The sequence below is a fragment of the Lissotriton helveticus genome, chromosome 6 (assembly GCF_964261635.1).
Source record: "Lissotriton helveticus chromosome 6, aLisHel1.1, whole genome shotgun sequence".
In the NCBI taxonomy this organism is placed as follows: domain Eukaryota; kingdom Metazoa; phylum Chordata; class Amphibia; order Caudata; family Salamandridae; genus Lissotriton; species Lissotriton helveticus.
The window spans coordinates 879,593,302-879,605,945 of record NC_136067.1 but is presented as its reverse complement, the minus strand read 5'-3'; the positions used below and the strand labels follow the sequence as shown (position 1 = coordinate 879,605,945).

Here is a 12,644-nt window from a genome sequence, read left to right as displayed (position 1 = left end):
TATAGTAATTGATTTCTATGTTTTATGAATGATTTACTGAAACTACTATATTTTTGCCTTCTGTATTGCACTTTAATATTTTTGATAAACTTTCAGAGTTTTCCAATTTAGTGATGTAGAACCGTTTTTGAGGCAGTTCTTATTTACTGGTTGTATTCCAAAATGCTGATTTGAATCGTATCTTAGGGACACATTACCCCATCCGTTATTGAGGACAGCACTGTCTCCAACCTCTAATGGGGCCTTCACCTCAATCATTCACATTATCTGAAAGATAGACCCCATAGGTTCGAATTGAAGCTCATGTGGACTTATTTCGTCTAACTGAAAACTGAACCTGCTGATGTGAAAACTCCCGTATTATGCTCATACTCAAACATTGACCCACTTGAACTATACAAAATCCTGACCTTTTGCCGGACGACAGTGTCTTCAGGGCAGAATGTGCTTGCTGGTGTACCCTGCCTCCCAAACATGATTATAGTACCAGCAATCCACAGACAGCAAATACTATGCTTCATGTTGTAATAACCAAATAAATAGGAAAGTTCAAGTCAGGCAGGGATGCTAGCTTGCAGACAGTGCAGCTTCAGAAGAGGGCTTATCTCTAGAAAGGCACAATTTCAGGCTCTTGGTAATCCTTAGTAAGGGCAAAGAGTGCAGGAACAAATCCTCTGAAAAGGTAACAGCATAATCTGACATAAGCTTTCTCCTGTCTCTCAAGATGTCAGTTTTTATGGAGGCTGTCATTCCTGTCCTCATTTTGATTGCTGTCCTGTGTGTGGAGCATCAGTTTCTTTAGCTTGGTAGGGGAGTAGTCTGGGTGGTACGAGAGAGGGTAGACAGGAAGAAATGTACTACATCAGCAGCCATAGGGTCAGACGGGCTTAAAGGGCAATCAGGTAGAGCATGACAGGCCGGTTGTGTAGGTCAGTGTGTATAGTTTTTTGGGGCTATTTGTGAGCCTGTTTTTGTGGTCTGCTGGGCCTGTTTGTTTCTGTTGATTTCTCTCCTGATATTAAAACAAACAGTGCTTGCAGCAAAATCAGCACATGTAGTGTATAGACTGTAAGACATTTATACAGAATGTAATAACAAGTTAAAAACTGCCACACTTTGTGAATATGGGTCAAATTTTTAGCCTTATAATTCACTTATGGGGGCCACTTTTATTTTGGTGCCGGGGCCAATTTTCTGTCCCAGTCCGACCCTGAGCAGTCGGGCAAAGAATAGTCATGAACAAATGGATTTACATTCCAGTAGTTTCAGATCTTTCCATTCCAACAATGTGCTACAATTCACAGTTTAATTCTACAGTAAAATAACTATATGTTTTTGTCTTATAAACTATGCATCATTAAAAGAACATATTCACCAAGACGCTGCCCTGAAGAACGTGTGCCTTATGGAACAGGGATTAGCCAAAGTCATGTAGGGTGACCTTTCCGTGTTAGTCTGGGAAGATCTTCGCTGCCTGAGGCCCACTCACTAAACCCCTTGCAAAGATTTGGTAACACAAACCTATAACCTTTTGTGTTATGAGCATGTAATGAATATATCTACTACCCTACCGCTGCCACCGTGATGGCTGAGAGATTTTCAACATTATTGAATATATCAAATTTCAGATGTTAACCACCAAAACTACAGACCAATACTCTCTAAACTTGAAAAAAATCTATAAATTAGTAAATCAGTGGGACTTGTAGAGCAGGGCTTGTAACCCCGGGGGTCTCCAGGCCCTGGACCTATGTGCGGACTGTTGGGCTATGCCTTTTCAGCGGTACTAATTATTGAAAATAAAATCTTGCATGCTGGGGTGTGTATAACAACTCGATTCCACTTTGAGTGCTGGTGGAAGGAGGGAGTGTCAATTATTTGCCATCTCTATTCTTTCCCCTTCCCCAGCTAGACGCATCCCTACTTCAGAAAACATATGGTGGATCTTGAGCATTCACGTGCTTCAATTATTTCTGACCAGCCGCGGTGCATGCAGGTAACAGCGATGGGGCGGTGGGACCAGGTGAGGGGGGAGACTTTCGAGGGACGATTCCAAGGCAAAATTAAATAAATATTTTATTTTCCCTCAGCATCTTTTGTCGGAATCCCCCCATCCGGCCCCACTGCCCCACTGCTGTTACCTGCACGGACCATGTCTGTTTCTGACATCATCAGGGCCGAACTGCCCGTAGTGGGCACCAGGCGTTTCTCCGGTGGGCCAGAAGGGTGGAGGCCAGTTTTGGACCGGTGTGGGCCATTTTTAGGTCTCGGCAACGAGAACTATTGTCGCCTAGTAAGCTAGCAAGGGACTACAGAGAGGTGGACGAGCCGACCAGGGTCTGTGAACGCGCACAAAGGCAGGCAGGCAGGCATGCGCCAGACACACACACACACAGACAGACAGACACACGCACGCACGCATGCATGCATGCACACCCACACACACACACACACACACACACACACACTCTCACACTCTCTCTCTTTCTCTGCCGCCCCCCCCCCCACTCACCGGGCTCTTTCCCTCCGCATCGGGTCAGTCACGGCAGAAGGCAGACTTGTGTCTTCTCCGGCGATCTTCAGCTGATGTGCACGCCCACGCTGCGTCGTGCGCGCCCGTTGATCCTCAGCTTGTTTACAATAGCGATCGTTTCTTCCGCTAGCACTCCGTGGCATCTCAGATGCACAGCAGGTAGCATTAGCACCTCTTGTTTTAAAATGCGTTTGTTTATCTAGGACGGACACGTTTACTGGTTGCTTGTTATTTATTGTCTTCTTTCCTCTGCTTTCCCCTCCCACCCCCTGCATGCGTTGCTTCTTCCCTTCCCACCCAGTGTGTATTGCTTCTTCCTAACCCCCAACCCCCACGGTCGGTGTTGCTTCTTTCCCTCCTACCCCCATTCAGGGTTGCTACTTCACCAGTCACCCCAGAAAGTGTTCCCTATTCTCCTATTGCACATACGACATGCTTTCCTACAAGGACACCTGCTTTTCCACTCCCTGCTCCTCATCTCTGGCCCGCCCCGGGCGTCGTGCTTTAGGTTTTCGCACTGCGCCAGCTTTCATATTAACAACACTGGCGCCATGCTTAATATTTTGACAGGAGCCCGCTTTTATGTTTTTTTTTTTGGTATTCATTAGCATTTTTTTACAGTAGTACAGCACGCTACACGTAATCTTCAACAAGGGCAGCCACGCAGCCCGCCTAGCTCTATTTCAACATCTGCCGCTCCTAATCAGCAACAATGGTGGCTGCACCTTCTACATCTTTTTCGTGTTTATCCAGTTGGTTCCTTTGTGAGATCTACACAACTATGTGCCTTTCCATTCAGTGGTCTGGAGTGCAGGTTTGCACGTATGTCGCAGTTTATTCAGATTCCTAACATACTGCGGTTTTGCACCAGCACTGGTGTGTTTCGGGCGGCCTTCAAACTGATTTATGTTCTGCATCTCTTCCCCACCAAAGCAGTGTCCAGTCCGAGTGCGCTCTTCGAGGACTTGTCGTTTCACTAGTTCTAGGAGCAGCTCGTGTGAGCACCAGTGTTTACAGGCGCACAGGCTGTTCATATTACTTATCGTCCCTGAGATATTTATTACCTATCTCGACTCTAGGGCAGTCACAAATTCTGACACTGCTTCCTACCAAGGACCTTTTATGGCCACATAAGAACCATTGTTTTTCTAAAACATTAGTCAACCCCAGGTTCACTTATTAGAGTCCCCTTGTTTTCCTTACTACATTGTTCTCACACGGCACGCCGCACTCTATTTCAACATCTTACAATGCTTTTTAGGTCTCGGCAACGAGAACTATTGTCGCCATGTAAGCTCGCAAGGGAGTACAGAGCGGTGCACGAGCCGACCAGGGTCTGTGGACGCGCACACACAAAGGCAGGCAGGCACACACCAGACAGACACAGACAGACACACGCACGCACACACACACGCACACACACACACACACACAGCCTCCCTCTCTGCCCACTCCCTCTCTGCCCCCCCCCCTTCTACCCCCACTCACCGGGCTCTTTCCCTCTGCAGGGGGTCAGTCACGGCAGCAGGCAGGCTCGGTGTCTTCTCCGGCGATCTTCAGCTGATGTGCACGCTCACGCTGCGTCTCCTGCGCGCCCACCACGCTGTTTCGCGCCCGTTGATCTGCGTCTCCTGCGCGCCCACCACGCTGTTTCGCGCCCGTTGATCCTCAGCTTGTGATTACTACTCCTTCTAACCCGGATTCTAAATTACTATTTCTTGGTTCTCTAACTCCACTCTGTTGATTCGTAACAAACTGATATTCAGCACATTTCACAGTTTCGCTTTTGCTTCTCATAAATACACTAAGATTATTTTAAGCAATGTCTACCCTTCTTTTGGTTCTGTGCCTATTATGCTTCGGACTATAGAGTTTTAGAAAGTGTGGTGGAAGATTCCGTGATATCAGCGGTGTGCACAGTGCAGAGTGAGTGTGCAGAGTGCAGAGTAGTGAGTGCAGAGTAGTGAGTGCAGAGTAGTGAGTGCAGAGTAGTGAGTGCAGAGTAGTGAGTGCAGAGTAGTGAGTGTGCAGAGAGAGTGTGCAGAGAGAGTGTGCAGAGAGAGTGTGCAGAGAGAGTGTGCAGAGAGAGTGTGCAGAGAGTGTGCAGAGAGAGTGCAGAGTAGTGAGTGCAGAGTGAGTGTGCAGATGAGTGAGTGTGCAGATGAGTGAGTGTGCAGATGAGTGAGTGTGCAGATGAGTGAGTGCAGATGAGTGAGTGCAGATGAGTGAGTGCGCAGAGTAGTGAGTGCGCAGAGTAGTGAGTGCAGAGTAGTGAGTAGTGAGTGCAGAGTAGTGAGTAGTGAGTGCAGAGTAGTGAGTGCAGAGTAGTGAGTGCAGAGTAGTGAGTGCAGAGTAGTGAGTGCAGAGTAGTGAGTGCAGAGTAGTGAGCGTGCAGAGTAGTGAGTGCAGAGTAGTGAGTGCAGAGTAGTGAGTGCAGAGTAGTGAGTGCAGAGTAGTGAGTGCAGAGTAGTGAGTGCAGAGTAGTGAGTAGTGAGTGCAGAGTAGTGAGTAGTGAGTGCAGAGTAGTGAGTGCAGAGTAGTGAGTAGTGAGTGCAGAGTAGTGAGTAGTGAGTGCAGAGTAGTGAGTGCAGAGTAGTGAGTAGTGAGTGCAGAGTAGTGAGTAGTGAGTGCAGAGTAGTGAGTAGTGAGTGCAGAGTAGTGAGTGCAGAGTAGTGAGTGCAGAGTAGTGAGTAGTGAGTGCAGAGTAGTGAGTGCAGAGTAGTGAGTAGTGAGTGCAGAGTAGTGAGTAGTGAGTGCAGAGTAGTGAGTGCAGAGTAGTGAGTGCAGAGTAGTGAGTGCAGAGTAGTGAGTGCAGAGTAGTGAGTAGTGAGTAGTGAGTGCAGAGTAGTGAGTAGTGAGTGCAGAGTAGTGAGTGCAGAGTAGTGAGTAGTGAGTGCAGAGTAGTGAGTGCAGAGTAGTGAGTGCAGAGTAGTGAGTAGTGAGTGCAGAGTAGTGAGTAGTGAGTGCAGAGTAGTGAGTGCAGAGTAGTGAGTGCAGAGTAGTGAGTGCAGAGTAGTGAGTGCAGAGTAGTGAGTGCAGAGTAGTGAGTAGTGAGTGCAGAGTAGTGAGTGCAGAGTAGTGAGTGCAGAGTAGTGAGTAGTGAGTGCAGAGTAGTGAGTGCAGAGTAGTGAGTGCAGAGTGAGTGTGCAGAGTAGTGAGTGCAGAGTAGTGAGTGCAGAGTGAGTGTGCAGAGTAGTGAGTGCAGAGTAGTGAGTGCAGAGTGAGTGTGCAGAGTAGTGAGTAGTGAGTGCAGAGTGAGTGTGCAGAGTAGTGAGTAGTGAGTGCAGAGTAGTGAGTAGTGAGTGCAGAGTAGTGAGTAGTGAGTGCAGAGTAGTGAGTAGTGAGTGCAGAGTAGTGAGTAGTGAGTGCAGAGTAGTGAGTGCAGAGTGCAGAGTGCAGAGTGCAGAGTAGTGAGTGCAGAGTGCAGAGTAGTGAGTGCAGAGTGCAGAGTAGTGAGTGCAGAGTGCAGTGCAGGTGAGTGCAGGTGAGTGCAGTGCAGTGCAGTGCAGGTGAGTGCAGTGCAGGTGAGTGCAGGTGAGTGCAGTGCAGGTGAGTGCAGTACAGGTGAGTGCAGTGCAGTGCAGGTGAGTGCAGTGCAGTGCAGGTGAGTGCAGTGCAGGTGAGTGCAGTGCAGTGCAGGTGAGTGCAGTGCAGGTGAGTGCAGTGCAGGTGAGTGCAGTGCAGGTGAGTGCAGTGCAGTGCAGGTGAGTGCAGTGCAGTGCAGTGCAGGTGAGTGCAGTGCAGTGCAATGCAGGTGAGTGCAGTGCAGTGCAGGTGAGTGCAGTGCAGTGCAGGTGAGTGCAGTGCGGTGCAGTGCAGGTGAGTGCAGTGCAGGTGAGTGCAGTGCAGGTGAGTGCAGGTGAGTGCAGTGCAGGTGAGTGCAGTGCAGGTGAGTGCAGTGCAGGTGAGTGCAGTGCAGGTGAGTGCAGTGCAGGTGAGTGCAGTGCAGTGCACGTGAGTGCAGTGCAGTGCAGGTGAGTGCAGTGCAGGTGAATGCAGTGCAGTGCAGGTGAGTGCAGTGCAGGTGAGTGCAGTGCAGTGCAGGTGAGTGCAGTGCAGGTGAGTGCAGTGCAGGTGAGTGCAGTGCAGGTGAATGCAGTGCAGGTGAGTGCAGTGCAGGTGAGTGCAGTGCAGGTGAGTGCAGTGCAGTGCAGGTGAGTGCAGTGCAGTGCAGTGGAGTGCAGTGCAGTGGAGTGCAGTGGAGTGCAGTGGAGTGCAGTGGAGTGCAGTGCAGGTGAGTGCAGTGCACACTGCACTGGAGTGGAGTGCAGTGCAGTGCAGGTGAGTGCAGGTGAGTGCAGTGCAGTGCAGGTGAGTGCAGTGCGTGCAGGTGAGTGCAGTGCGTGCAGTGCAGGTGAGTGCAGTGCAGGTGAGTGCAGTGCAGGTGAGTGCAGTGCAGGTGAGTGCAGTGCAGGTGAGTGCAGTGGAGTGCAGTGCAGTGGAGTGCAGTGCAGTGGAGTGGAGTGCAGTGGAGTGGAGTGCAGTGCAGTGCAGGTGAGTGCAGTGCAGGTGAGTGCAGTGCAGGTGAGTGCAGTGCAGGTGAGTGCAGTGCAGGTGAGTGCAGTGCAGGTGAGTGCAGTGCAGGTGAGTGCAGTGCAGGTGAGTGCAGTGGAGTGCAGTGCAGGTGAGTGCAGTGCAGGTGAGTGCAGTGCAGTGTAGGTGAGTGCAGTGCAGGTGAGTGCAGTGCAGGTGAGTGCAGGTGAGTGCAGTGCAGGTGAGTGCAGTGCAGTGCAGGTGAGTGCAGTGCAGGTGAGTGCAGTGCAGTGCAGGTGAGTGCAGTGCAGGTGAGTGCAGTGCAGGTGAGTGCAGTGCAGTGCAGGTGAGTGCAGTGCAGGTGAGTGCAGTGTGTGCAGTGCAGATGAGTGCAGTGCAGGTGAGTGCAGTGCAGGTGAGTGCAGTGCAGGTGAGTGGAGTGCAGGTGAGTGGAGTGCAGGTGAGTGGAGTGCAGGTGAGTGGAGTGCAGGTGAGTGGAGTGCAGGTGAGTGCAGTGCAGTGGAGTGCAGGTGAGTGCAGTGCAGGTGAGTGCAGTGGCATGCAGGTGAGTGCAGTGCAGTGGCGTGCAGGTGAGTGCAGTGCAGGTGAGTGCAGTGCAGGTGAGTGCAGTGCAGGTGAGTGCAGTGCAGGTGAGTGCAGTGCAGGTGAGTGCAGTGGCATGCAGGTGAGTGCAGTGCAGGTGAGTGCAGTGCAGTGGCGTGCAGGTGAGTGCAGTGCAGGTGAGTGCCTTGCAGGTGAGTGCAGTGCAGGTGAGTGCAGTGCAGGTGAGTGCAGTGCAGGTGAGTGCAGTGCAGGTGAGTGCAGTGCAGTGCAGGTGAGTGCAGTGCAGGTGAGTGCAGTGCAGGTGAGTGCAGTGCAGGTGAGTGCAGTGCAGGTGAGTGCAGGTGAGTGCAGTGCAGTGCAGGTGAGTGCAGTGCAGGTGAGTGCAGTGCAGTGCAGGTGAGTGCAGTGCAGTGCAGGTGAGTGCAGTGCAGTGCAGGTGAGTGCAGTGCAGGTGAGTGCAGTGCAGTGCAGGTGAGTGCAGGTGAGTGCAGTACAGGTGAGTGCAGTGCAGGTGAGTGCAGTTGAGTGCAGTGCAGTGCAGGTGAGTGCAGTGCAGGTGAGTGCAGTGCAGGTGAGTGCAGTGCAGTGCAGGTGAGTGCAGTGCAGTGCAGGTGAGTGCAGTGCAGGGCAGGTGAGTGCAGTGCAGGTGAGTGCAGGTGAGTGCAGTGCAGGTGAGTGCAGTGCAGGTGAGTGCAGTGCAGTGCAGGTGAGTGCAGTGCAGTGCAGGTGAGTGCAGTGCAGGTGAGTGCAGTGCAGGTGAGTGCAGTGCAGGTGAGTGCAGTGCAGTGCAGGTGAGTGCAGTGCAGGTGAGTGCAGTGCAGTGCAGGTGAGTGCAGTGCAGTGCAGGTGAGTGCAGTGCAGTGCAGGTGAGTGCAGTGCAGGTGAGTGCAGTGCAGTGCAGGTGAGTGCAGGTGAGTGCAGTACAGGTGAGTGTAGTGCAGGTGAGTGCAGTTGAGTGCAGTGCAGTGCAGGTGAGTGCAGTGCAGGTGAGTGCAGTGCAGGTGAGTGCAGTGCAGGTGAGTGCAGTGCAGTGCAGGTGAGTGCAGTGCAGGTGAGTGCAGTGCAGGGCAGGTGAGTGCAGTGCAGGTGAGTGCAGGTGAGTGCAGTGCAGGTGAGTGCAGTGCAGGTGAGTGCAGTGCAGGTGAGTGCAGTGCAGGTGAGTGCAGTGCAGTGCAGGTGAGTGCAGTGCAGGTGAGTGCAGTGCAGTGCAGGTGAGTGCAGTTGAGTGCAGAGTGGTGTGTATTGACAATGTAAATGACAATGCCATTTATTTATGATTTAAAGAAAAAAAAAGAAATGTCATGAGCAATGCCAATAGCTCTACCTTTAATGATGCCGAGACCATTGCATTGTAAATGCTTGTTGTTACTGGGGGCCGGTTTTGCAATAATTGCCATGGCTGGTTTGTAATCCCAGTCCGGCCCTGGACATAATGATCAATCAAACAACAATATTTGACAGCAAAGATAGGCTTTGTTGTACAGCGTGAGTTTTTTTGGCATTACCCTTACATTCACTAGCTTTACAACTCCTGCATGAAATCTCCATGCAATTTCTATAATTATCCTCAAGATTCTTAGAAATCATCTATAAATAATCACTATAAAACCCTTAGCATACAAAATTAGCCAAAGCTATAAATAACAATTCATTACTGGTTGTCGCAAAATTAATTTTCGAACAATGTAACATTATTTTCTTCAGATGTTTAAGAACTTGAAAACACTACATTTCAGATTGGCCGTATTTTAACCACTCCAATGCTTGTGTCTGAGACGATTAAGTCAATAAAGTTATTCTTTATATAATACATTATCTCAAGCCTTCCTTTACAATTTATCCACAACGGTTACAGAGGTTCTTCTTTCCAGATAATAATAAAAGTTCCCTGATACCTGGCCACAGCAATCCCACCATTGAACATGCAATACTGACGAAAAGTTCAAACAACTGGTGGGCGTTTGTGCACCTGTTCTGCACTGCCCTAATCATGTGTCACTAACCACAGTGAAAATTACGGACTCAGAGAAATTGAATCATCCAGGTATTCATGGACATATTCATTTTTTTCAAAGGTCATTATTCTCCTGTCTCCTTTTCAACAGTTGTGTCCCTCTGGCAGTGGTTAATTTGTAAAAAAAAAAATAGGTGCTGGGACTCTGGTCGGGAGGCAGCTTCGACCCGCCCAATTCTCCTGTTAGAACTGCCTAACACAGAACCAACAAACCCTACAAGTGAGGTGGGTATGTGGCGAAATGCTGGCCTCAGAGCTGGGGAACTTGGTTTGAGCCTCAGCATCGGCTCGACATCCTGTGATTCTGGGCAAATCACCCTATGCCATGTGCCTGCAAAAAATTAATGTGTCCTTAACTGGTGCTCAAGCACCGGTGTTGATGCTTGAGTTCAAAACTGTTTGTCTAATCTCCAGACCTTGTAACTCCTCCCACAGTCTCTCTGCCGAAGTTCATTGATAATTCTTTTGAACAAACTTACTTTTTCTCCCCATATCAGTGTTGTGGCAAAGGGTTTAACCCTTTGGATGCGTCGGATGGCTCCAGGCCGTCCGACGCAACGGGTGGCGTGTGGGTCGGACGGCCGGGAGCCGTCCGAATTGCGCACGTGTGAAATTTTCCCGCACTGCGGGAAAATTTTGCGCGCATCCAAGGGGTTAAACACACAGCTCTCGATTCTGCCTGAAATCCACTCACTTTTTCATGCTGGCCACAGAATAAAACAGGAAACAGTCCTTGTCCTGGCATGCCTCAACTGTTGTAATATCATCTAAGCGTTCTGAATTTTTATTAATGCCTTCTGCAAGATCCCATCATACCAACCCTTTGGGCGGTCCACCGGCTCCCAGTAGATGTCATGATTCAATTTCCACAACCCGTATTTGGTCAAAGAGCTGAACCCAACTATGGCAGTTCAGAAAATCCTGAAAACACAGGGCAGAATCATCAATATTTCACACAACAAATGGCAACAAGACACCTTGCTGTGCTGCGCTGCGTAAAAGGTAGAGGGTGCAAGGGTGCCTGCATTGCAAGTAGGATTGTTTATGTGTTGAAAGGGACACCTTCCTGCACACAAAAAAATCCCCTGGGGCTTTTTCCTCTTTCTACTTGTGCTGCAAAATGCAGCACATGTAGAAAGAGGAAAAACGAGGGGAAATGAAGCTATTTCTCCTGATACGCCTAGGCATAGCATTTTGCTGCACTCCCAGGTCTACTACTCATGGTAAATTTGGGAATGCACCAAAATCCGTAGGTGGATACGTGGGAATACCCACTCTCCAACCATAGATCGCCTCTCTGGGGCAGAGTAATGCAAGGCAGCACCTTGCGCTGCCTTGCGATACTCGAGATTTACCAAGCACAGCAAGGTGGCCGTGCGTGGCTTGGTAAATCTGACTTTAGTGTTGCGTTGCCCTTGTGTTGCCTTGTGTGACATAAAGGCAATGGAACACTTTGTTAAATCTGGCCCATAACATTTGAACTTTCCTTTAACTGAACACAGCATAGAACTGGGATTGTGGTGGAACAACATCGTATGCTGTTACTCTCCTTCTCCCGATGAGACTCTAGCTCCCCATCCAACCATTAGGCTGTATTTCCTTGTCCGTCAGCATTTTAAAGCCCCCAAAAGGCAACATTTAGTGCTATGGAAAGATCGTCAAAATATTAAGACATAATGAAATATTTGGGACTGTCTGACTGGCAGACATTCCACCATCAGGTAATAGTTTAGCATTTCAGTCGCATTGGCTGCATAAAACACTAGAGCCACAAGTCGTTCATTGCCGGATCCACCCTTCGACATCAAGCATTAGCTGAATAAGCCTTGTGGATGCTCCCTGAAGGATGTTACCTCTACGCAGCTAAGTAGGGGGCAATAGCCCAGCCTAGGACCGGTGTTTCATAATATTTTACTGAATCCCATTTGAATGGCTCATATACAATCAGAAGTAAAAATGTTCTGTTCCAGTTACTATATCATAAGCAGGTAATCTCCAAATATGTATTTTGTAGGTAAGCTACTAGGCTTGTTTAATTATCCTACGTTCATGGTGTTTTTTAGATAGTTTTGGCTTGAAGTATGTTCTGAACCATAGTAGGGTGCTCAAGTCTTATATATTTTTTCACACAGGAGAAGAAAATTTGCTGGCAATTTTGAAACGAAGATGGTGGAAATACATGATTTTGGGGATTATCGATATTGAAGCCAAATATCTGGTAGTCAAGTCGTACCAGTACACAAACCTAACCAGCATACAGGTAAGTTGCAAGTCTTTAAAAACATAATTGCTCATTGCTCACTCAGAAGTCTCTACAGGTCTACTCAGTGGCATAGCTGGGGGAGGTGGTTCACCCTGGGTGCCACTCTTTTTGGGGGATGAGGCGGCGGGCAAGTTGTCTGTCGACTAAGACTAAAACCCCCTCCTTCAGGTACAAGTCATCTGTCGACCCTCCCTGGCTCTTACCTGCACCATGCGGGAAACTCAGGGTCTGCCCGGGTAGCAATAGGTCTAGCTACGCCACTGCGCCTACTTATCTTTATGCCTTGCCATCACACGTTTTGTCCTATTACTTATTAAACAGGCTAACTTTGCTACATTCTTGCAAAGAAATTGTTTTGCTTAAGTATATTTGCTGATAAAATGTCTTATAAAAGTAGTACATGGTGCATCTGAGATGCAACTAATTTGATATTACCCTCATAGAGGCATCCATATTTTCTCATTTTAAACTGTCTTTGTACCTTTGACTCTATGAACATTATATTCCATGGCACCTCCTTCATAGAACTAATTAACATACACGTTTTAGTGAGATTAGCAAGTAGAATGTACTGCTCAACCAACGGTAGATATTAAGGGGTAGATCTACTTTGACTAGGACACAAACCAATCAGTGATTAATTGGTCACAGAGCAAAGGTACATTCTAAGGATGTCACTAAAGCTCCTACCTCGTAACTCCCATGTAGGAGGAAGAAGGCACTTTGTGACCCTTTATGGTTGCCTACAAATGAGATGGAGGTCTTTGAAGGATAGCACACATCGATACCCGCATAAA

At 48.9% G+C, this 12,644-nt stretch overlaps 1 protein-coding gene across 1 annotated transcript in view; it reads left to right on the top strand.

Moving 5' to 3' along the window:
* The window catches only part of SLC35F1 (solute carrier family 35 member F1), a 1,021,228-nt gene that overhangs the window by 731,126 nt on the left and 277,458 nt on the right, over positions 1 to 12,644 (top strand). Inside the window, exon 3 of the mRNA XM_078646867.1 lies at positions 11,717 to 11,844. Within this exon, the coding sequence (XP_078502993.1) occupies positions 11,717 to 11,844 (128 nt within the window). The remainder of the gene's footprint in view (positions 1 to 11,716; positions 11,845 to 12,644) is intronic.